This window comes from Myotis myotis, unplaced genomic scaffold, assembly GCF_014108235.1.
Source record: "Myotis myotis isolate mMyoMyo1 unplaced genomic scaffold, mMyoMyo1.p scaffold_m19_p_6, whole genome shotgun sequence".
NCBI classification, from domain to species: Eukaryota; Metazoa; Chordata; class Mammalia; order Chiroptera; family Vespertilionidae; genus Myotis; species Myotis myotis.
In genome coordinates, this window is record NW_023416368.1 from 97,494,014 (window position 1) to 97,519,618 (window position 25,605).

Genomic DNA, 25,605 nt, shown 5'->3' on the forward strand with positions numbered 1-25,605 from the left:
AGAATATCTGCAAATATCCATTCTTTTAAATTCTAATTTCTGTTTTGTGTCTATCTGCACTAGCTAGATACTCAGAGAAATGTTAATTAGTAATCATGACATTGGACGCCTCCTAATTCTAACAGGAACAGTTTTAAGGATGATGTTAGCTTGGTTATTGGTTACATCTAGGTAATATTTAACTTGTTGCCTCCCCCGCCTAAATTAAAATATTTTTAACATTATCCAATGAATTATATGATATTCCTTACTGGGCCTCTTGGAACTAGATTACATTGTTCATATCTCTGGATCTTAAATCATCCTTGCGCTTCTGAGACAAACAATATTGCCAACAGTGTTTTATTTAGGACATTTGGACCTAAAGTCCCATATTAGCTGGTCCTGGGGTTTTCTTTCAATGTAGCATCTTTGTCAGGTTCTGCTAAGAGGTGTTATGTTAGTTTCAGAAAGTAAGTGGGGTAGGTTTCCATAGATTTCTATGCTCGGGAAAAGCTTCCATATTATAGGAAGTTGTTGCTCTTTCAAAGTCTCAAAGGTCTTCTCTGTAACACTCTCTGGGCCCAAGGCCTGTTTTTTGTTGTGTTTTTTTTAAAAAACTTAATTGACACCTTTTCTTAGTCTTTTTCAGAGTTATTAGAATATTTAATTTTTCTACTTCTTGAATCAATTCAGATGAGTTAAAATTTCCCACCTCACTGAAAGCTTCAAATTTCATAACACAGGATTGCCAATGGAATGCAACATATTAAAATCTTCCTTAGGTCCTAGTTTTATGGCACCTTCTTTACTTCTAATTATTTTTGTGTTTTTCCCTATGATTTTATTTACAAGTTTAGCCATATTGATTTCCCCTCCCTCCCTAATACATTTATATTTTTGCATTTTTATTTTGTACTTAATCTCTGAAACAATGTATGTCTGCTGACTGGCATCAAAGCCCAGCTTTGCAATATCCTACAAGCTAAGGTATGTGTTTCACATTTCCGTATTTTTCAAATAGACTTTAGTGAAAGTTTCTATTTCTGCGTTGACCCAATAGTTATCTAAGTAACTGACCTTTTTTTTTTTTTTTTTTTTTTTTTTTGAGAGAGAGAGAGAGAGAGAGAGAGAGAGAAGAACGGAGAGGGAGAGAGAGAAACATTGATGTGAGAGAGTAACACTGATCCAGTACAGGCCCGACCGAGGGATCAAATCCGTAACCGGTTATGTGCCCTGACCAGGAATTGAGTCTGGGACCTTTCTGTGCATGGGACAATGCTCCAACCAACTGAGCCAAACCAACCAGAGCTAAATAGTTGGTTTTTAATTACCAGGAAGTAGACTTTTCTGCTCAAGCTTTTAGATTTTGTTACTGCACTGTGGTCACAAGATGTGTGGTCAGGAAACAAACCCTACTTTAGGTTTACTCACTGTCATTTTCATTGTGGTCTTTTTGTCTGAAAAGACCAATGGTTTCCTCAGATAGAAACCAAGGATATATTCATCTTAGCAAGATTCAAACCTTCCTGTATAGCTATAAGTGGGCCTTGAAAATAGTGCCAAGACGCTGAGGCCTCATGAATAATTGAGGAATTGATATCTCAACAACTGAGAACATAAGATGATCTCCTCAAAGAGGCAAAATATGTATATGCCCAAAGGATTATATCCCAAAAGACCACAAATTGGTCTTGAAAGACCTCCATGATCAAACATCAATGATCCTTCCACTTCCTACATACACAGCATTTCATTATCCCACAGGCTCACACTAGACCTGGTTCTCAACCAGGGTGATTCTGCCCAGTCCCAGAACCAGGGGACACTGGGCCCATCTGAAGGCATCTTTGGTTATCACTATTTGGGGGACGGGTTGCGCTACTGGCATTAGTGAATGGAGACCAGGGCAGTCCCTACAAATGAGAACAATCTGGTCCCAAGTGCCAGCAGAGCTGCGATCCAGAAACCCTGGTCTGGCCCAAAGCCTCAAAATTCTAGACCTTTCTTTTCTATAAGATTATATTCCAAATTGCCACTAGAGGGAAGATTGGGGCCACACAGATGCCTGAACATAAACAAACAAACAAACAAACAAACACTCTGCTTAAAGAATAAAATCGCCAAGGTGAGTGAACAAAGTGGGTGAAGTGGGTCAAAAGGTACAAACTTCCAGTTATAAAATAAATACTGCCTGGGGTGTAAAGGCACAAAACGGTGACCACAGTTGATAATGCCGTATTGCATATTTGGAAGCTGAGAGAGTAGATCTTAAAAGTTCTGATCATAATAACTTTTGTGACTGAACTTTTTGTGACTAAAGAAATGTGTGACTAAGTGAGATGTTCAATAGACTTACTGTGATTACCATTTGGAAATATATGTAATTAGCAAATCATCATGCTGTACACCTGAACTAATACAATGTTGTATGTCAGTTATATCCCAATAAAATTAAATTAAAAACCCCAGGCATGGCCCACCCTGCCTTTTCCAGTCTTGCCTCCTATTCCTCACAAGAGCCCTTACTTCGTCCCACCAGCTCGCCTTCCCCTCAGGTTCTGTCTGCCCATCCTCACCTCCTGGACAACACTGTATCTAAAAGAACAAAGGAAGTTCATTCAAAGGGAAGCATGCCTTACTGTCTTCAGTGGAATCCAGTGACATGGCACACCTGGCTCTCACCTATTGTCTCACACTTGTCACCCCAATGAAAATGTTCTGTTTCCAGCTCTATCTGGTTTGTCTCAGTGGATAGAGCATCAGCCCGTGGGCTGAAGGGTCCCAGGTTTGATTCCCATTAACTGAGCACATGCCCTGGTTGCAGGCTGGATCCCCAGCCTTGGTTGGGGCTCACATGGGAGGCAACCAATTGATGTGTCTCTCTCACATCGATGTTTCTCTCTCTGCGTCTCTCCCCCTCCCTTCTACTCTCTTTAAAAATCAGTGGGAAAATATCTTTGGGTGAGGATTAAAGAAGTAATAAAATAATGTTCTGTTTCCAGGTCAGTCCTCCCCCCTACCAGCTGCACATGGACACCAGGCTCCGCTCTGCATACACAGAGGATACACGTTCGGTGAGTGGATGCGGGGGGAACAAGTGACATCTAGGAGGTGCCCAGAAAGAAGCCCCTTGATCCTAGGTTTTAGTAAGTGTGTTAGTAAAGATTTTCCCCCACATTCTTGCCCAGATCCCACTTCAGGGTGAAGGCGTTTGAGGTGTGAACCGGTGAAGTGCCCAGTCTTGGCAGAGTGGCCCTTCGCATGCACCAAGCCACAGAAGCCCTGGGCCGTGGAGGCGGCACAGCACGCTCTCTGCTCTGCCTCCTCCATGGGCCCTGCGCTGAGTGGCCGCCAGGGGCCACCTGGGCGTCCCACGGGTGAGTCGTACCTACTGTCCTCAGCACCAGGGCCTGAAGAGATTCTTCTGTGAAAACAAAACCAACCACTTTGAGTACAGACAGAACTTCTTCAGACAGACCTCCTGCTTCTAACACCCTGGAAGCCACATTCTGCCCGAGCAGCCCCAAGGTGCGGCCCCTGGGCCACTTCCCCGTCAGCTGCACCACATCTTCCCCCACAGACGTGGAGAACTCAGCACAAGGGAGAAAAAAATCGGAGAAAACCCCCGGGCCCTAGCCTTCTGAGGTTCCCCTTGGATGCCATTTCCCCGAGTCCGGCAGCGTTTCATGCTTAGTGCCTCAATGCTTCTGTGCCATTTAGTGCTCTTTTGGCCTCAGGGTCATGGGAGGAAAATGCAAGACAACAAAAAGGATGAAGAGTTACATGCTGATGGGTCTGAGGAAACATCTAGCCTACTGGATGAGGAGTGATGGTGGGGGTTCAAGAAGACACGTTTTAGAAGCTTGTTTTATCCCAATGTAAGCCTTTTGGGGTTCGATCCACTTTGGAAATGGCCAATGGTATCAGACGTTCTGGGCAGCTGGCTGCTGAAGTCTTTAAGGGTGAAGAGGGAGGTCAAGGGTAAAAAGGCAGGAGGTGCCTCGTACATCTGCTGGGGGAACTTGGGGCAAGTCGTCGGCTCAGAAACACAGGCTTTGGACCCATGTCCGGGAGGGGCACCTGCTTCAGGGGGTGACTGTGAAGACTAATGAACTAATAGGATGCAGACGGCGCTACAGGCCGCACGGGGGAGAGGCAGGGAGGCTGCTCCCCAAGCTACAGCGCACAGGACGGCCCCACCACAAAGAATGATGTGGTTCCAAATGCCGAGAGTGCCAAGATGGAGACTCCCTGTGTGCCTCAGGCGTCTCATGACCCTCACCGGTGGGAGCTTGCTGTCTCCATTCTAGAGATGGGTAAACTGAGGCACTGACGGAGGTCTGCTTGTAGAGAAGTGAGGATGAAGAAAAGCCTACTCATTTTTACTGCAAGCCCTCTCGGTAGCAAGTCCCTCGGCGTACTAACGGAAAACACGGCATATTTAAATAGAAGTCTCCGGGTCTGAAGATGCTGTGCAAAGTCCCAGAAGGATAAGAAGCTGACAGAGGATTTTAAAAGAGAATGCTCTGAGCTTGAGACTTGGTGATAAACCAGGCCTGGCTGGCAGGCATTTCTCAGGATTGGCATCTATAACCTTACAAAGTTTGTCTCAGAACTCGGATGGGCAGGGGAGGCTGGATAAAGAGCTCTGGAGATGTCGGGAGGCAGAGGGTGGGCTTTTTAAACTTCCCCCCGCTTTGATGAATACTTGTTCTTCTTAGCAAGTTCCTGTTGAAATCACAAGCTCTCTCCCTGCATCCGGGGAAGAGGCCCAGCGCGGACTGCGCACTCTCGGGGTCCCCCCTTCATCTTATCCCCTAGGCCACAACCCCCAACCCCGAGCCAGTGAAGCCCCTGACCTGGGGACGAAGACCACATTGTGCAGGTAATTCTCAAACGTCTTCCTGAACGAGGACTCCTCCAGTTCCTTCTGAATCTGAGAGTCAGTCTTCGGGCAGGAGCAGCACTCGCCGGCAGCCTCGTCGTACTCGCTCTGGTTGTGCTTCTGGGAACCCTCCAACTCAGATGGTGGGGACCAGGTCCGGGAGGGCAGCTTCAGCCCTACAAAAGGCAGAGCAGGTGGACTCAAATCTACACACACACACACACACACACACACACACACACACACACACAGCAAAGAGGACCTGCTCTGAGCGGCTGGGCACACAGAGCTCAGGGCTGGGGTCTCCGTTCAAGTCCTACCGTGAAGAGTAAGACCTTTCTCGGGGGCTCAGCCAGTGCCAGCTGAGAAGACGCATGTCAACTGTTCCAGACACTGTCTGATGCCACATCCCCATGGGACTGGAATGGTACGATAACCAGCTCGTCCCTGCCCCCAGAAACTGCTAGTGCACAGAGCCTTCAGAATACACAATAAACTGATAATAACCGTGCCATGGCTCAGATGGCAGGGTCAAAAGAGAGGTGTCTGGGGGTGGTCTCGGAGACAGTGACTGCTGAGCAGTCCTGAATGAGGTACAGGAATGAGCCATCCACATATCTTGGTGTAAAGCAGTTCTGACTGAGCCCAAAGCAGGACTGCCCTTGGCATGCCAAAAGACACCAAGGACACCATGTGGCGAGAAGTGATGTACGAGAGAATGGTGGGAGGCAGGATGAGAAAAGAACAGGGGAGCCAAGTCACCACTGAATGAATGAATGAATGAATGAATGAATCAACTGCATAAGTAGATAGACCAGAGGGCAGAGCAGAATTCTACCAGGAATTCTGAGGGGTCCAGCTTAGAGGCCCGATGATTACACTAAGCCATCAAGTTGTAAAGCACAAATAAAAGGATCTGCAGCTCGTTCAGGAACCCAGGAGTGGGTTGGAGCAGTGGCTCTCACCCAGGGGTGATGCTGCACAACTGGACACTGGGCAAGGTCAGGAGCCATTTCTGGTTGTCAGGGCTGGGGGGGGGGGGGGGGGGGGGGGGGACTCCTGGCATCTAGAGGGCAGGGGGAAGGGGCATCCTAGAAAGCACAGGACAGCCTCACCCTAGAGAATTAACCGGCCCCAAAAGTCAACATGGCTGAGGTAGAGAAACCCTGGACTACAGACATGAGGGGAGATTACGCCCTCACAAGATGGCTGCCTATGACCAGGCCGGCAGAGGGGTTAGTGAGGGACGACCAAACGACTGAACAGCAGGCTGCATGGGGTGACCAGGCTGGCGGGGGGACCGTGAGGGGCAACCAGGCCTGCGGGGGGGTCAGTTGGGGGCTACCAGGCCAGCAGCGGGGGACAGTTAGGGGTGACCAGACAGGCAGGCAGGTGAGCGATTAGGAGCCAGTGGTCCAGAATTATGAGAGGGATGTCCGACTGCCGGTTTAGGCCCGATATTGTCGGACATCCCCTGAGGGCCACTGGATTGGACAGGGTGGTGCAGGCTGGGCTGAGGGGACCCCCCACCCCGTGCCCCCTGCATGAATTTCATGCCCCGGGCCTCTAGTTTTAAAATAAGCTTAGAAAAGGGAATGAAAAAAAAAAAACTTCTCATTGGAGCAGTGTTAATAATACAAAGCTGTTTTCTGTCTTGATCCCCGAGTCCAACCGCACAGCCACACTCTGGTACAACCTTGAGAATGCACACTATTCCTTACGGGCAAAATTCAGGACAGTCCCTTTGAGTCCCCTTTCCTGCCACCAGCCTTCCAAGCTGCTAGTGTCTGCTGAGCAAAGGAAGCTCCATCCTTCCTCTCCGCTTCAATGCATCTCATGGACAATGAGCTCTTAGTACCTTCCTGTGAATGGTGAGTAGCCCAAGTACTCACACAGCTTTAAAACCTGCAGGGGACTCTTAAAAATGCTTCTTATGTTTATTAATAGGCATGGAATAACCTGGCTGGGTAACTGTTAGAGGGCCAGCCATGGCACTATGGGCAGAAAAAACTGGGTTTCCTTAGTGATGGAGGTGGGGTGGGTTCCTGACAATTCTCTGGAGGGGCAGGGACTTTTGGTCAGGTGCAGGCTGACACCTGTTCCCTTTCCAGCACGCACCCATGACACGTGGTGTCCCATGGTTTTCCGTGACTGTAAAGCATAATGACACACCTAGGACAGCCCAAGAGGAGAATGTGGGAGCCAGGGGCTGGGGGGGACCGAGGAGTTTGTGTCTAACGGAGACAGTGTCAGTTCGGGAAGGTGAGGAAGTTCTGGAGATCGAGGGTGGTGACGGCTGCTCAACAGTGTGAATGCAGTTAACGCTACTGACTGACATTTAAATGGTGAAGAGAGTAAATTTTATGTTACGTGTATTTTACCACAATAAAAAGCCACATAGTTGATAAGACTGTGTTGTATAATTTAAATATGCTAAGAGAGTCAACATATGTTCTAAATGTTCTCACCAAAAAGAAAAAAAGATCAATGTGTGAGGTGATGGATGTTAATTAAGCAGATGGGAGGAGTCCTTTCACAATGTATGTGTGTGTGTATGTGTGTGTGTATACCAAATCAACACAATGTACACTTTAAATATCATACAATTTAATTGTCAATTATACCTCAAAAAGCTAAAAAAACCCACTAGTGGTACTAATAGGAAGCTACTACTGGTTATGGTTAGTATATTTATTTATATTGTGTTAGTAAGTTTATATATTTGTGCTTGCATTGGGTTTTTAAAATTATGGTAAAATACACATAACGTAAAACTTACTATCTTAATCATTTTTAAGAGTAGAGTTCAGGGCATGAGTACATTCATATTATCATGTAATCACCACCACCCTCCATCTCCAGAACTTTCTCACCTTCCCCAACTGAAACTCTGTTTCCATTAAACACGAAGCCCCTCCCCTCCGGCTCCCCTGGCCCCTGGCTCCTGCACCTACTCTGTCTCTATGGATCTGACTCCTCTAGGGACCCCCTACAAGTGGAATCGTACACTATCTGTCCTTAGAAAGTTCCTTTTAATTATATAAACTTTGGGATCATTAGAAATCAAACCCCATTTAAATAGTCACAATTGTAATGATATATTTAGACTTCCAGAATAAAAGTAAAATGAATTAAATAAAGTTGTTGCTCTTAAAAAAAAAAAAAAAAAAGGAGAGCTCTGACTGCCCTGCTGCCGGGTTCATCTGCTCGAATGCAGGGTCAACAGCTCGCAGCTGAGCCCACGGCTGCTTGCTCTCGAGTTATATAAAGCAGTCGAGGAGATAAATAACGTTTGCAACCCGTGGCTCAGGCAGGGAATGAGGTCACAGGCATACATATAGCCCATGACCCTACCACTGGGACAGCTCCCAGAGACCATCTGGCCTTTTGCCCCTTCTCCCGAAAATAAGGCAGCCGGTGACAAGCTCAGTGACTGGCCCCAGCCCATAGCAGGTCGGAGGTCCAGCTAAGAGCCTACCCAGAGCTCCTGGCCTCAGCCACGCCTCACCAGCAGCCCAAGGTCAAAGACCGAGGATATCACTATTCCCCCCAAATCTAAAGAAAAATAAATACAAACAAAACCAATTAAAGAAAAACATGAGAGAACCAAGATGGCGGCATAGGTTAACGCCGGAGTTTGCTGCCTTGAACAACTACTTCAAAAGTGAAACCAAAAGACGGAACGGACATCACCCAGAACCACAGGAACACTGGCTGAGTGGAAGTCCTACAACTAGGAGGAAAGAGAAATGCATACAGACACTCAGAGGAGGCGCAGTGCTGAAGTCAAATTCTGAGGTGCGGAGTGCGCGGAGCGGGCTGGCTGCGGAGGGCGCGGTTGGAGTTTTCAATCGGGGGGGAGTCGCAGACTCTAAGCTCCAGATACGGGCGAGTCTTTAGGGACTCAGACTCAAACGGGAGAAGCGGGACTGTCTGGCTTCGGTCAGAGCGAGTGCAGCTTTCTCTCCGAGGTTTGCAGCGGGTGCTGGGACTCAGAGAGGCAGAGCCCCGGGGGACAGGACTGAGAGCCGCCATAACTGCTCTCTCCGGCCCACCCTGTTGATCCTGTTCGACCCGCCCCGCCCAAGCCCTGCACAGAGGCATTTGCCGGATAGCCTCAGGCAAAGGCTAGATTAGCACCTCCCTAGAGGACAGAAGTTCTCTCACTGCAGACACAGCCGATTCTCATAGCCACTTGGCCTGGAGGTCAAACCCTCCCTGGTATTAGCTACAACAATCAAGGCTTAACTACAAGACTGCGCACAAAGACCACTAGGGGGTGCACCAAGGAAGTATAACAAAATGCGGAGACAAAGAAACAGGACAAAATTGTCAATGGAAGATATAGAGTTCAGAACCACACTTTTAAGGTCTCTCAAGAACTGTTTAGAAGCCGCCGATAAACTTAATGAGATCTACAAGAAAACTAATGAGACCCTCGATGTTATATTGGGGAACCAACTAGAAATTAAGCATACACGGACTGAAATAACGAATATTATACAGACTCCCTACAGCAGACCAGAGGAGCGCAAGAATCAAGTCAATGATTTGAAATGCGAGGAAGCAAAAAACACCCAACCGGAAAAGCAAAATGAAAAAAGAATCCAAAAATGCGAGGATAGTGTAAGGAGCCTCTGGGACAGCTTCAAGCGTACCAACATCAGAATTATAGGGGTGCCAGAAGATGAGAGAGAGCAAGATATTGAAAACCTATTTGAAGAAATAATGACAGAAAACTTCCCCCACCTGGTGAAAGAAATGGACTTACAGGTCCAAGAAGCGCGGAGAACCCCAAACAAAAGGAATCCAAAGAGGACCACACCAAGACACATCATAATTAAAATGCCAAGAGCAAAAGATAAAGAGAGAATCTTAAAACAGCAAGAGAAAGAAACTCAGTTACCTACAAGGGAATACCCATACGACTGTCAGCTGATTTCTCAACAGAAACTTTGCAGGCCAGAAGGGAGTGGCAAGAAATATTCAAAGTGATGAATACCAAGAACCTACAACCAAGATTACTTTATCCAGCAAAGCTATCATTCAGAATTGAAGGTCAGATAAAGAGCTTCACAGATAAGGAAAAGCTAAAGGAGTTCATCACCACCAAACCAGGATTATATGAAATGCTGAAAGGTATCCTTTAAGAAGAGGAAGAGGAAGAAAAAGGTAAAGATACAAATTATGAACAACAAATATGCATCTATCAACAAGTGAATCTAAGAATCAAGTGAATAAATAATCTGATGAACAGAATGAACTGGTGATTGTAATAGAATCAGGGACATAGAAAGGGAATGGACTGACTAGTCTTGGGGAGGAAAGGGGTGTGGGAGATGCGGGAAGAGACTGGACAAAAATCGTGCACCTATGGATGAGGACAGTGGGTGGGGAGTGAGGGTGGAGGGTGGGGCGGGAACTGGGAGGAGGGGAGTTATGGGGGGGGAAAAAGAGGAACAAATGTAATAATCTGAACAATAAAGATTTAATAAAAAAAAAACATGAAAAAAAAAAATAAAATAAATCTTCTCAACTTTCAAAAAAACAAACAAACAAACAAACAAACAAAAAAAACATGACCTGTTTCTCCAGTTTGATAGGGTCTTTTAAAACTTACTTTTAAAATAACCTTAAACTAATTTATACAAACTAGTTTGAGGCTTCAAATATTTTTTTGTAGATAGATGGAAGCCCATTAAATAAATAAGATTAAAAACTAAAGAAATCATCATCAGTATAAAAGCCTAACAGCAAGTACAGGAGGAAGTAGGTGGTTGCTCCTGCTGTCTCGGGTCTTTCAAACGTAAGGGTCTAAAGTTAAGGGCCAAAATCCTTCCCTGACTTTGTCAACCACCTCGCAGCTCACTCAACTGCTGTGCTCCAGCAGGGAAGTCTCCTGTGGTAACAGCTGCTCCCCCATTGGGACAGGGTGTGGGAAGGGAGGGGAAGAGTGGAAGAAGAAGGGGGGGGATTCCAGAGGGAAGTGGTGCCAAGACATGGGAAATACCTGGTTTCCACAGGAGACTTCGGAGTGTGTACTCATGTCGTGATGTTTGGAAATGTGTGTGTTTCCGTATGAGGAACAGAGTGTGTGTGCAAGTCTGCTCTTGTGCACACACTGGGAAAAGGAAGAGGAGAGGTATTTCCCTGGGCGTGGAAGAGAGTGATCAGATGCGTGTGAAACCTGCCGCTCCCACACTCGGCCTGCACTCACCTTTGAGGCAATAATCCAGCTCATACAGCTCACTGTCTTCTGCCTGCCTCTCCCAGAAAACCAGGTAGTGTGTGATGTTGCCGTTGGGGTCGGAGGGAGGCTTCCACTTCAAGATAATCTGGGATGAAGAGTTAGAAACCGAGATGGGATCCAAGGGGACGGAAGGATCTGGAAAGGTGAAAGGACACAGGTTCACTGTGAGGAGGGTGCGAGCTGCAGGCTGGTGTGAGGGGATCCACAGGCAGACGAACCATGAAGGTGTTTGCTGCAGTGCTATTTAACATCAGGGAAAACTGGAGACACGTGCATGCTCACCCAGGACAGGAGGTACATCATCAGTCCATCGCTACCACAGACCATGCACATCATGTGAGCATTCACCATCCATTTACGCAACGAACACGAACTTCATACAATGTCCTCATATTCAAGGCAAGACGCCTGACTCCCCCACAAATTCCTAAGTCACACAATATACTTACTGGTGGCATTTGTCTGGATATAGATGATATCACTCTTGGCCCCATATGTGCGGCGTTCATCAGAAAAGGTGACCAAGGTCTTCACGAAGATGGCATACTGAGTCCAGGGCTTGAGGCTCCGCATCAGCCACCCAGGATGGTTCTGTAACTTGGGGTCAGTGGACCTCGGAGGCGGGTCAATGTCCACCACTGTCCAGCTGTTGGATCCACACGCATCTTGCCCATCAAACTCCGTCACATTCCGGTAAGGGCTGTCACGGTGGAAGAGAAGACGGTTACCATTTTCAACTCTCACTCTGAGGGCCACAGAGATGCGGCCAGACTATAGGGTTGCATCCTCTTGACCAACACCCTCATGCACAAGGAAAAATGACACAGAAACGGCCTAAGAGAAAGCAGCCACCTCCCCTGATTTCTCAATAGTAATAGTATTTAATAATAGTGATAAATAATATTTAATATTTTATTTAATATTATACAATTACATGATACTATATTTAACTTTATTATATAGTATTATATAGTATGTGTAATATTACATATGTAATTATAGTAGTAAATATTAAATAATCTTTGATAATATTTAATAAATAGTAATTAATATTGTTTCCTGATAACAACAGTGATAATACTCTCAGCAGCTCCTTCTCAGCTCACAAGATTATGCCACATAATCTTGAGAAATGAAGCCAATATTGATATTAACACTATCACCACTTCCATTATCTTTTTAAAATTTCAGCACAGCTGTATACTCGAAATTAGGTGTTGTTTACTGCGGACAGAATTTCAGTTTGGGAAGATAGAAAATTCTTGAGATGGATGGTTGCACAACATCATTAATGTACACAACGCCACTGAGCTGGATGCTTCAAATTAGTTTAAATGGTCAATATTATGTTAGGTGCTTTCCCCGCATTCCCCACCTCTCTTCAATGGTCTTAATAAAGGTCAAATGCTTACGATTCAACAAGACCACGTAAAGACTGTCCTTCATTACCGCCCCCCGCCCCCAGTCTGTTCTCCCACCATGACTCACTTTCCTCCTTTTTACATGTCACTTCTTCAAACGTGAACCCCCCCGCGCCCCCCCCCCCCCCGCCCCCGTCGAGTTCTTGCAGTTGCTACTCCTCTGGCCCTTCCCTCATATTTCAGTCCATCCCCACTGCCCTAGGGAAGCCCTTTCTGACCTATGTGTCAAGTCAATTGTCCGTGATCCTGTCCTCTGAAGCACTGTAACATTTTCATTTTATTTTTTATTGAGTTTATTGGGGTGACATTGGTTAATAAAGTTACAAAGGTTTCAGATGTACAGTTCTATAATACATTATCTATATATTCTACTGTGTATTGACCACCCCAAGTCAAGTCTCCTTCCATCACCACTTATTCCCCATTTCCCCTCTTCAACCTCTCCCTACCCCTTTTCCTCTGGTAATCACAATGCTGATGACTGTGTCTCCGAGTTTTGAGGTTTTTGCTTAATCCCTTCACTGTTTTCACCCATTTCCCCAACCCTCTCCCCGCTGACAGCTGTCAATCTGTCCTCTGTATCTATGAGTCTATTTCTATTTTGCCTGTTAGTTTATTTTGTTCTTTGGGTTCCATATACAAGTGAAATCAATCATACGGTAGTTGCTTTTCTCTGGGTTATTTCACTTAGCACAATATTCTCCAAGTCCATCCATGATGGACCATTCTGACAGGTCTGAGGGGTTATTCCTTGTGGTCTTAATTTGCATTTCTCTGATGAGCACTTTTTCTATATATCTATAGGCCATCTGTATGCCCTCTTTGGAGAGGTGTCTATTCAGGTCCTTTGCCATTCCTAGTTGTTTTTTGGTGTAAGTTCCACGAATTCTTTATAAATGTTGGCTATTAACCCCTTATTAGATATATCATTAATGAATATGTTCTCCCATTCACTGGGCTTTCTTTTCCTTGTGTTGGTTTGCTTTTCTGTGATGTAGTACCTTTTGTTTATTTTTTCTTTTCTTTCCCTTATCTGAGGAAATATATCAGAAAAAAAGATTCCTACAAGAACAGTCGTAGCTTTTAAGACCTGTGTTTTCTTCTAGGATTTTTATGGTTTTGTGACTTACATGTAAGTCTTTATTCCATTTTGAGTTTATTCTCATGTATGGTGTAAGAAGATGATCTAGTTTCATTTTTTTTGCAAGTATCTGTCTAATTTTCCCAAAACCATTTTTAGACTATCTTTACCTCACCTCCTTTGCAAAATATTCACTGATCAAAAAGGTGTAAATTTTTATTTCTGAGCTCTCTATTCTATTCCACTGACCTAAATGTCTGTTGTTATGCCAGTACCATGATGTTTTGATTACTATAGCCTTGTAGTATAGTTTGATATAAGGTAATTTGATGCCTCCAAATTTGTTCTTCTTTCTGAAAATTGCTGTGGCTATTTGGGGTCTTTTGTGGTTCCATTTAATTTTTGGAATATTTGTTCTGGTTCTATGAAATACAACATTGGTATCTTGACAGGAATTGCTATACATTGCTTTGCATAGTATGGACATTTTAATGATGTTTAGTCTTCCTACCCCTGAGCATGGGATATGCTTGTTTATTTGTGCCTTCTTTGATTTTTCAGTACAGTATCTTATAATTTTCCAAGTACAGCTCTACAGATCTATATGTGGTTAAATTTATTCCTAGGTATCTTATTTTTCTTGATGCAGTTGTAAATGGGATTGTTTTCTTAGCTTCCATTTCTGATAGTTCAATATTGGTATATAAAAATTTAACTCATTTCTGGATATTTTGTACCATCTACTTTACTGAATTCATTTATCAGTTCTAGTAGTTTTTTGGTGGAATATTTAGAGTTCTCCACATACAGTATTATGTCATCTGAAAATAATGAGTTTTACTTCTTTCCAATTTAGATGCCTTTTAATTTCCTCTTCTTGTCTGCCATGGATAGGACTTTCAGTACCATTATCAAATAAGAGTGGTAAAAGTGGACATCCCTGTCTTGTGGCGTTGGCTATGGGCCTGCCATATATGGTCTTTATAATGTTGTGGTATGTTCCATCTATTCCTACTTTGCTGAGAGTTTTCATCATAAACGAATGCTAGATTTTATCAAATGCTTTTCCTGCATCTATTGATATGATCATGTGATTTATCTTCCCTTTTTTTCTGTAGTCATCACATTTATTCATTGGTGCATATTATAACAACCTTGTATCTCTGAAATAAATACCACTCAAGCACGGTGCATGATCTTTTTAATGTATAGCTGGATTTGGTTTGCTAATATTTTGTTGGTGATTTTAGAACCTATGTTCATCAGGGATATTGGCCTATACGTTTATTTCTTTGTGGAGTATCTGGTTTTAAAATTAAAATACTGTCGACCTCATAAAATGAGCTTGGGAGACTTTTTCTTGAAATTTTTCCAATAGTTTGAGAAGGATAGGTGTTAGTTCTTATTTGAATGATTGGTAAAATTCTCCTGTGAAGCCATCTGAGCCAGGAGTTTTGTTTGTTGGGAGGTTTTTGATTACTACTTTAATTTTGTAGTTCCAATCTGTCTATTCTGATTTTCTGATTCAGACTGATTTAGTTTTGGAAGATTGTATGTTTCTAGGAATTTATTCATTTCATCCACACTGTCCAATTTTGTTGGCATATAGTTGTTTGTAATATTTTCTTACAACCCTTTGTATTTCTGTGCTGTCGGCTGTTACTTCTCCTTTTTCATTTCTGATTATATTTACTTGTATTTGGGTCTTCTATCTTTTTTCCTTGATGAGTCTGGTTAAAGGTTTGTCAATCTTGTTTATCTTTTCAAGGAAAAATATCTTGTTTCATGGATCTTTTATATTATTTTTAGACTCTATTTTGTTTATTTCTGCTCTAATCTTTATTATTTCCTTTCTTCTACTCACTCTGGGCTCTGCTATTGTTCCTTGTCTAGTTCCTGTAAGTGTAAGGTAAGACTATTAGAGATTTTACTTGTTTCTTCAGTAGGCCTGAAATGCTATCAATTTCCCATTTAAACCTGCTTGTTCTGTCTCCCAAAATTTTGGGTTGTTGTGTTTTCTTTCATTTGTTTCAAGGTATATTTTGACTTCTTCCTTAACCTAAATGTTAACTCATTCATTGTTTAGTAACTTATTATTTAGCCTCCATGTCTTTATGTGTTTTCCAGTTTTTTTCTTGTTATTTCTAGTTTCATGCTATTATGGTAAGAGAAAATGCTTGACATTATTTCAATCTCCTTAAACTTATTGGGACTTGTTTTGTGTCCTAACATGTGGTCTATCCTAGGAAATGTTCCATGTGCACTTGAAAATGTATATTCTTTGGCTTTGGGGTGAAATGCTCTGAAGGTGTCAATTAAATCCATCTGATCTAGTGTGCCATTTAAGGCCACTGTTTCCTTAAGTTTCTGTCTGGAACTTCTAGCCATTGTAGTCAATTGGGTGGTAAAAACCCCTACCATAACTATGTTATTGTCAATCTCTCCCTTTATTTGTCCATCAAGGTTTGCTTAATGTATTTACATGTTCCTAGGTTAGGTACAAAATTTTTACAGGGGTTATATCTTCTTGTTAGACTGCTCCATTTATCATTACGTAGTATCCTTCTTTACCTTTTATTCTAGTCTTTGTTTTAAAGTCTATTTTGTCAGATATAATATTGCTACCCAGCTTTTTTATTTTTTTCATTTCCATTTGCATGAAATACCTTTTTCCATCCCTTTACTTTTTAGTCGTGTGTATCTTTCATTCTGAGGTGGTTCTCTGTAGACATCATACATATAGGTCCTTTTTTCCTATCCATTCATCTACCCTATGTCTTTTGATTGGAGCATTTAAACAATTTAAAGTGATTATTGATAGGTATGTATTTACTGTTTTTATTCTTTATGCCTCTGTTTCTCTATTATTTCTTCTTTTTCTCCCCCCCCCCTCCTCCTTCTAGAGTAGTGGTTGCCAACCTTTCGGACCTCACAGACCACCAATGGTCTGTGGACCACCAGTTGGCATCCGCTGTTCTAGAAGACCCTTTAACATTTCCTATAATGCAGGTTTTGTGGAAATTACGTCCTTCAGCTTTTTCTTCCTGGGAAGCTCTTTATTTCTCCTTCAGTTTTAAATGATAGCCTTGCTCCGTATAGCAGTCTTGGTTGTACTTGATTCCCGCTTTTCATCACTTTGAATATTTCATGCCAATCCCTTCTAGGCTGAAATATTTCTGTTGAGAAATCAACTGACAGTCTTATGGGAGCTCTTTTGTAACTGTTTACAACAGGTAACTGTTTTTCAGTTGCTGCTTTTAAGATTCTCTCTTTGGTTTTAACCTCTGCCATTTTTATTATGATATGTCTTGGTGTGGGCCTCTTTGCATTCATCTTGTTTGGGACTCTCTGTACTTCCTGAACTTGTGTGTCTTTTTCCTTTACTAGGTTAGGGAATTTTTCTGTCAGTTCTTCAAAAAGGTTTTCAATCCCTTGCTCTCTCTATTCTCCTTCTGGTCCCTTATGAAGTGGATGTTGGTAGGCTTCATACTGTCCCAAAGGTACCTTAAACTAGTGGTTGGCAAACCGCAGCTCGCGAGCCACATGCGGCTCTTTGGCCCATTGAGTGTGGCTCTTCCACAAAATACCACGTGTGGGCACACACGTACAGTGCGATTGAAACTTTGTGGCCCATGCACAGAAGTCAGTTTTCGGCCTGGGCGAGTCTATTTTGAAGAAGTGGCGTTAGAAGAAGTGGGGGGTGGCAGAGGGGCCACGGGATACGCAGCGCGGGGGAGGTACATTGTTTTGAGGTACGTTCGCTGAGGTCGACCCTTCCAGCTCTCCCATCCACACTCGTCTATCTGAAACAGGTACACAAGACGAGTGTGGATGGGAGAGTTGGAAGGGGTCGACCTCAGCAAACGTACCTCAATCAGACTGAGGATGTTTTTAGCAAAGGCCAGTTTAGGAGTACCTTAATTAAGTTAATAACAATGTATCTACCTATATAGTTTAAGTTTAAAAAATTTGGCTCTCAAAAGAAATTTCAATTGTTGTGCAGTTGATATTTGGTTCTGTTGACTAATGAGTTTGCCGACCACTGCCTTAAACTATTCCCACTTTTTAAAATTCTTTTTTCATTTTGCCACTCTGGATGTTTTCTGCTACCTTGTCTACCAAATCGCTGATTTGATCCCCTACTTCATCCAACCTAATGTTTATTCCTTCTAGTGTAGTCTTCATTTTGGATATTGTATTCTTCATTTCTGACCAGATCTTTTTAATGGTTTCTATATTCCTTTGCTCTTATAATTCTAAGTTCCTTGAGCATCCTTATAAGCCATTCTTTGGAACTCTGTATGTCAATTGCTTGTCTCCACTTCATGTAGCTCTTTTTCTGAAGATTTCTCCTGTTCTTTCATTTGGGGCTTGTTCTGCTGTTTTCCCATTGTAGCTGCCGCTTACTGTTGTTTCTGTGTATCAGGTGGATCTGTTATAACTCCCAGTCTGGGTAGGGTGGACTTATGCAGTATATGTCCTGCAGGACTGCAATGTGCAGTCTCCTTGATCATCTGATCTGGGTGTTGCAGGAATGACTCCTGTGAGGGTTATGTGGGCCCTTCTCTTATAATTGAGTCTTGACTGCTATTGGCCCGTTCACAGGTGGGGTCAGTCCTGAGACTGGCTGACTGTGAGGATCAATCCCAACCACAGTGTATGAGCTTTGTGCAGGTGCTGACTACACAGAGCTGAATTCTCCTCTGCAGGGTCTGGTGCCTGCCAAGATCTTCCTTTGGATATGCAACTTGTGAAGCTTACTAGATCTTGCTCTGATGTTGCCTAAAGCTGGCCAGTGGGTGTGTTGGTTCTGGGGCCTCTAAGGAGGAACTCTGGCACAGTCCAATGTCAGATGCTGCCTTTGACTATCCCTGGGCAACCTGTTTGAAGCTTCAAAGTGATCTACAGTTGTGGCTGCCTCTGCTGAACCTGGCTGTGCACAGGTAGAAACAAGCTGTGCACTATGGCTGGTTTTTACAAGTTTCAGGCCCAGGAAAAGGTCCACAAAAGTCCCAACACACCCTGAGATCCACCTCTGCCTGTCAGCTGCCGGTTAGGCTCAATCACTGAAAGAGCCACTGGCAGTACTCCAATTGGACAAGGCAGGTTCAATTGCCAGGTAGGGGTGACTGGTTTTTGCCAGATTGACACAGGTTCAAACTCAGTGCCAATGCTGGGTCTGAGGCCACTCAGTAAATGTCCCAGTGTATAGAAAGTCTACCTGCCACCCACTGGGTGCTCACACACATTTGTGATGGGGCGTGGTCAAGGGAGTCATCAGAGTAAGGCCAGCAGAGTTTATCAGGTCCAAAAAGAGCAAGATTTGGCCCTGTGAAGGGAAGGCTTTGCACCAGTTGAGCATGTAAAGAAAAACGGTCTCTGTACTAAGGCTACACAACTCAGTCTGTCCCAGAATCCATCCAATCACAGCAGGAGGATGGGTCTAGTGGCTCTCCCATGAGGAGGAGCTGTCAGTCAGGCTTGGGGGAAGGTGGTGGGAGTGGCCACACTGCAAGGCCAAGCAACTAAATCTGTCCTGGACTCTGCCCACCAGAGTCAGGAGGGTGGGGCTAGCGGATCTCTCCTGCAGGGGAGGTGCCTCCAGTCAGGTTCACCAGAAAGTGGGTAGAATGGCCTCCACTCCAAAGCTACACAGCTCAGTCACAGAAAGCCACTGAGTTTGCCTGGACTTCTACACCCAAGCCCAGGCAGCTACTCCTCAGCAGGACCCACGCTACACAGGGTGGGACAACTGGGAGTCCAGAGGGTGGTCTCATTGCATTCCCCCAGGGTAATACCATATGGAAGGGAATGCTCTCCCCAAGAAAGATGGCATCTGTGGTGTGGGAGATGGACTCAGCATAGGAATCCTGGCAGCTGTTCCTTCATCTCTCTCTCCAGAGCCACAAACCCCAGTCTCTCCTTAGGAGATTCTAATCTGCTTCACCCTCCTTCCACTAGAGCACAGGGTGAGTGGCTGAGAACAAGATTTGTGCATTGGGCTTTTAAGAAGGTGCCTGTGTATCTAGCAGACTCCCGTCTCTCCCTGGCAGACAGATTCACTAATTTTCACAGCCATAAGTTATTTGGGCACCTCTTCCCAGCTGTAACGCTCTGGCCCAGAGAGCCCAGATTGGGGTTGAGACCCCATGCTTTTATGGGGGATGTTAGCAGCTGAGATATCCCCCCAAAATTTCAGCCACTGCCTAGGGGAGCAGCACCAGCCCTTTTTGTGTCTCTGCCCTTCCTACCAGTCTTGATGTGGCTTTTTCTAAAAATCCTTGGTTATAAGACTTTTCTTCAGCTAGTCTTCAGTTGATTATTGAGGCTGATTGCTCTATATTTTAGTTGTAATTCTAGTTTTTAGTCCTAGGAGGAGGTAAGTGTAACACCCACCTACTCCACTGCCATCTTGGATTTCCCTCCCCCAACGTTTTAAATGATGGAGAAATACAAAATAGGTAAAAAATAAAATTTAAAAAAACTATTAAGTACACCGAGTGACCTTTCACTGAAGGAATCTGGTGAGATGTACATATAAAGGGCAAATTAAAATAATTTCTATTAGAGATTGGCCAATCTGGACCCCAAATGAAACCTATCTGCTTCAGTTTCTGGCTTTTCCACAAGTTTATTCCACAAGTGGGAAGACGACATAGAGCAGCCTCAGAGGGGAACAATGAGCACATACGCAATATCCACAAGTTTTTACTTTATACTTACGCCTCTTTGTAGAAGAGCATGAACCCCAGGAGGTCTCGGAAGTCAGGGGGCCAGTACGGCTCCCATTTCAGCATGATCTTGTCAGAAGATGTCCGGATGTAAGAAAATTTAAGTAATTCATTTTCACCTAGAAAAGTTTATTTTTTTTAAAAAACAAACAAACCAATATCAGTATTTCATCATTTGTTTCAGCATAAAGCAGTGATCCTACACTCCCATGACTGTCCATGAAAAGGAGATGTCAACCTGCTGTTCCATGGACAGGTCTTGCTCCTACATGTGTCTCTCAGTATGTGAGGGCAAGAACTGGTCATGGCAGTTGGCCCATACTGCCAGCCAATTACCTGGCCAGATGCTCAACTGAAAAATAGCAGCTGGCACCAATGTGAGGAGGAAAATTGGACAATAGTTAAGAGTCCTGACACAATTTTGACATACACATGGACTTTTAAGCCTGACATGTCAGAAGATGTAACTCTAGTGCAAATGAGCACATGCCAAGTGAGTTTAGATCACTATACCTTGGACAGACAATTTCTTGACTCTCCAATATCTCGGAGAGAGTAATTTCCTTTGCTTGGAATGCAAGTCTTCCCTTAAGCTCCACCCCAACCTCACTCTTCATCCTCAGAATTCCCACAGTGTGGACCACATTCTTCTGTAAAGAATCAACTCTGCGTGACAGTATTACGGAAGCCTTGGCAGCTCAATGCTCAGATACTCCTTCAAGAGAGAACCTATCACAGGAGTGCAGTCAGCTGACAGTCTCCAGCTGTAGCAACTGCAGGGCCTGTAGTAACATTTGATCCAAGGCCACATAGAAGGAGGTATTCATTCATTCATTCAATGTTTATGTAACATCTTCCAGTATCAGGCACTGTATCTGGTACAGAGACAACACCTGTCCTCAGTATTTCAGAAAGCCTATCGCACAAAGAGTTGTGTAAGCTCACAGGAGAGGCAGTGCTAATCCCTGGGGGCCGGTGTGGTAGGTGAAGGGAAGGAAGCCACACTATCTGGTCCACAGGCTGGAAGTACCGGGCCATCACCACTTACAGGACGCCTGGTCCCCATTAGTCTTCAGGGCAATGTCGGTCCTCTCCTGGCGTCCCTTAGTTCCTGAAATTTCTTCCATCTTGTGAATTTCCGACAAGCAGAGTTTGGGATTATAGTGGAAGAAGAGTTTCCCCTGAGTTATGGTGAGGTTGTGTTTGCTCCAGTCCCATAGCTGCCTTAGGTTCTGGTTGTCCAAGGCATAGAAAGAGTAGTTCCTATGGAAACACACACACCTAGTCATTCATCAGCTTGTAATCTCCAACTACAAGATGGTGGGGCCATGGCTGGAGTTGATCTTGCCCAGCAGTACATACCCAGCCCTAACCATTTGCTTGGCACATACTTAGTAAGTATAAAATGGGGGGTAGGAGGGCCAAGGGAATTTGAGGAAGTGTTCATGGCCAGGAAGGTATCCGAACTCCATCTTGTGGGGAGGAGAGTAAGACTACAATGGATTGAGATATGAATTTCACAGATGGGAAAGACTAAAAAGACAAAGGCACCTGAGCTGGGCCCACAGAAGAGCAAAGTAGCCTGCTCTGTCACTGGAGAGCTGCAGCAGGTCAAACCCTCTAGTATCCTGGATACCAAATCAAGACTAAGATCATGTGACCTTATTGGGTTGGCAGAGAGGAGCCACTGAAGGTTTCATAACAACTCAGTAACTTGATTAGACCTGTGCCCATGGGCCACCTGCACATAATGAATGAGAGAACGAAAGCATCCAGGTCTGTGCTGCACGATACAGAAGACATTAGCCACCTCTGGCTACTGAGCACCTGAAGTGTGGCCATTTTGAACTGCACTGGGAGTAAAACACACATCTTGAAGACTTAGCATGCAAAATAAGAGAGTATAAAAGATCTTCTTTATAATATTTTATATTGGTTCCAAGTTGAAATGGCATTTTAGATGTAATGGATTAAGTAAAATATGTTGTTAAAATTCATTTTACCCATTTCTTTTAACGTTTTTAAAATGTGGCTACTAGAACCCTCGGCTTGTAATCTCCAACTACAAGATGGTGGGGCCTGAAGTCACATGTGACTTGCATTATATTTCTGTTGGACAGCACTGGTCTAGTTCTAGGATGCCCAGCTTAGGATCATTGGAATAATCCAAATAAAGTTCTGACTTCAACAAAAAAGCAGTTGTATGGCAGAAAAAATCAACAGGAGCTGGTGAGTGATTCCAGAATGTAGTCTAACCAATTCTATGGATTGGTTTCTTGAAACCATTCACATCCCCCTCTTCCTGTGCCTTCCTCTACTATACAGACTGGAAAAGGTAAATATTCGCTTTCCCACTCCCTTGCAGCTAGAAGCAGCCACAGGACTCAATTCTGGCCAAGGAGATATAAACAGAATTCAATGTTGGGGGTGAGAATGTGGGAGGTTCCAGACAATGTTTTGAAAGAGACATTCTCAATTGTCATATATCTTTGTCCCTTTCCCTTTTCCCTGTCAGTTCTACAGATGTAAGGCTGCCATTCTGTGACCATGATCACATAAAGATGGAAGAGGCCTGGGTCCTATCCTTGATGACATTGTTGGATGGCCTTCCTCAGACTTCTTGTTCACAAGTCCATCTCAATCTGCATGAATCGTGGCTAGTCTGGATTTCTATTATTTTATTAACTGAAGTGGGGTCAGCGCAAACTCAAGGGTAGGAAATCCAGTAAATAAGGAAGAAAATCCAGGAGGCCAGCAGAATATCTTGGGGAGGTAGAATCCTATCGGCCAGAGGAGATAAGATTTCATTAAGGAACAGGTGAAATCAGTAGGAATGGGACCCGGACGTGAGAAGGCCCCGGAGGCAGCAATGGAAGGGTCCTGGTCAGGCTTGCATACCAACTCGCAGTGAAGCCCAGATGGCCAGGCACCGTGTCACTGCAGGTGGCGCCCTGGGAGGGCACAGTGTTAGGCTGTGCCCCTGTGACTTCCAAGAATGACTGTAGAATGGGCACCACTTCCCTGGGCTGGGTCTTCAGACATGTTCCCACACACACTGCTCTCTCAGGGTTCTCCAGGCACTTTCTCCTAGTAGATGTTTTTCTGGCTTTAAAAATCCCCAAGTTACAGAAGAGTGACTGCGGTTCGCAACCCTGCACTGAATATTTGAAAGCTGCCAAATGAACAGACCTTAAAGGTTCTCATCACAAAGAAGAACACTTTTTTGTAGCTATGTATGGTGATAGATGTGAAACAGACTTATTGTGGTGATCATTTCAGAATATACACAAATAGTGAATCATTATGGTGTATACCTGAAACTAATATAATGTATACGAACTAAGTGCTTCTATTCTTCCCCCAGTTTTACTGAGATATAACTGACATCTAACATCAGTTTTAGGCGTATTTTATAATAATGTGACATTTAGCCGAAACCGGTTTGGCTCAGTGGATAGAGCGTCGGCCTGCGGACTGAAAGGTCCCAGGTTCGATTCCGGTCAAGGGCATGTACCTGGGTTGCGGGCACATCTTCAGTAGGAGATGTGCAGGAGGCAGCTGATCGATGTTTCTCTCTCATCGATGTTTCTAACTCTCTATCTCTCTCCCTTTCTCTCTGTAAAAAATCAATAAAATATATTTAAAAAAAAAAAATAATGTGACATTTACATGTTGCAAAATGATTATCACACTAAGTTTAGTTAACATCCATCACCTCACATAGTTAAGAAATATTTTTTTCTTGTGATGAGAACTTTTAAAATCCACTCTCTTAGCATCTTTCAAATATATAATACAGTTTTGTTAACTGCAGTCACTATGCTGCACATTATATACCCAGGACTTAATTTGTAACTGGAAGTTCGTACCTTTTGCCCATCCTTCATCCATTTTGCCCATCTTCCCCCAATGCCTCTGGCAACCACCAATCTGTTCTCTATAGCTATGATCTTGGGTTGTTGTTGTTTTTGTTTTTTTACGATTCTATATATAAGTGAGATCATCCAGTGTTTATCTTTCTCTGTCTGACCTACTTCGCTTAGCATAATGCCCTCTAGGTCCATCCCTGTTGTCACAAATGGCGGCATCTCATTCTTTTTTATGAATAATATGACTGAATAGTACTCCCTGCATATGTAAATGCACATACCACATTTTCTTTATTATTCATTTGTAGATAGACACTCAGGTTGTTCCCATGTCTTGGCAAAAACCCCTAACTGTTTATAACTCACACACTTCCCAGTTAGTGCTCAGGCCATAGACACAGAATCAGGCCCACATACCCGACTTCCAAGGTATTCCCCTGAATCAGACGTAACTTCCGGAAGAAGGAAAGTGACACTAGAGCGTAGGAACGGCGGATTTTCAGATACCCTGAAATTTCCTCAATGAGGCCGAGGTTGGCCTCGAGCTCAGCTGCCAGGTTGTCTAAGGAAAAGAGAAAATACCAAGTGAGTTTTATGGAAATCTTTTAATCTTCCTATAATATCTCATAGGAAGGAGTTAAATTACAACCTGAAAATGACTTTGACATATCCTGCTCAAAATGAATCGTACTTAATTAAAATACACTCCAAAGTCCTTACTGCAGGGTCAGCAAATCCCTAAGTAAGTGCCTGCTGCTTTCTGTCTCATCTACCTTGCTCCCACTACTTCAGGCACCTGGGCCCCGCACCCTCCCATCAGCAGACCATGCACATTCGGCCTCGGGTCTTTGCCTGGCTGCCTCCTTTGCCCAGAATGTCACTCTCCCATCTATTAGCTTGGTTCGCGCTATTACCAACTCAAAGCATGGCTCCTCTGACCAGAAACTCTTCTAAACTAGCAACCTCTCATTCCGCCTCAGAGGTTTGCAAACTCCAGTCCACTGGCCAAACCCAGTCTGCTTTGTAAATAAAGTTTTATTGGCACAGAGCCACATCCATTTGTTCACATGTTCTCTACAAGGGCAGAGTTGAGGACTTGTAATAGATACCCTCTGGCCTGCCAAGCTGAATAAATTTATTATATGGCGCTTTATAAGAAAAGGGTACCATCCCACTCCCTCCATTGCCACACTTTGCTTCCCCGCATAGTGGGACCACTGCCTGAGTTTATATCATAAACTGATCTGCTTATTTGCAAGCCCCATCATGCACAGACTTTGCCCTGTTCACTAAATATTCCACAAATGTTTGCTGAACACGTAAACAAAGGAATGCCTTTTTGCCTGTGACAGTATTTCTGGAAACACAGTCCTCAGACCTGCAATA

The 25,605-nt window shown here is 44.0% G+C and overlaps 1 protein-coding gene across 7 annotated transcripts in view; it reads right to left on the bottom strand.

Annotated features, from left to right (window-relative positions):
- INSR (insulin receptor) overlaps nucleotides 1-25,605 on the bottom strand; it is a 164,363-nt gene that overhangs the window by 35,816 nt on the left and 102,942 nt on the right. For 5 of the 7 annotated variants that reach the window (XM_036315560.1, XM_036315556.1, XM_036315555.1 and 2 more), the window contains exons 5-11: nucleotides 24,637-24,781; nucleotides 21,399-21,613; nucleotides 20,343-20,469; nucleotides 11,567-11,817; nucleotides 11,085-11,252; nucleotides 4,842-5,043; nucleotides 3,371-3,406 (exon numbers count right to left, since the gene is read on the bottom strand). In XM_036315560.1, coding sequence (XP_036171453.1) covers nucleotides 3,371-3,406; nucleotides 4,842-5,043; nucleotides 11,085-11,252; nucleotides 11,567-11,817; nucleotides 20,343-20,469; nucleotides 21,399-21,613; nucleotides 24,637-24,781 — 1,144 coding nt within the window. The remainder of the gene's footprint in view (nucleotides 1-3,370; nucleotides 3,407-4,841; nucleotides 5,044-11,084; nucleotides 11,253-11,566; nucleotides 11,818-20,342; nucleotides 20,470-21,398; nucleotides 21,614-24,636; nucleotides 24,782-25,605) is intronic. The other 2 variants (XM_036315558.1, XM_036315557.1) reach the window with 1 other exon arrangement.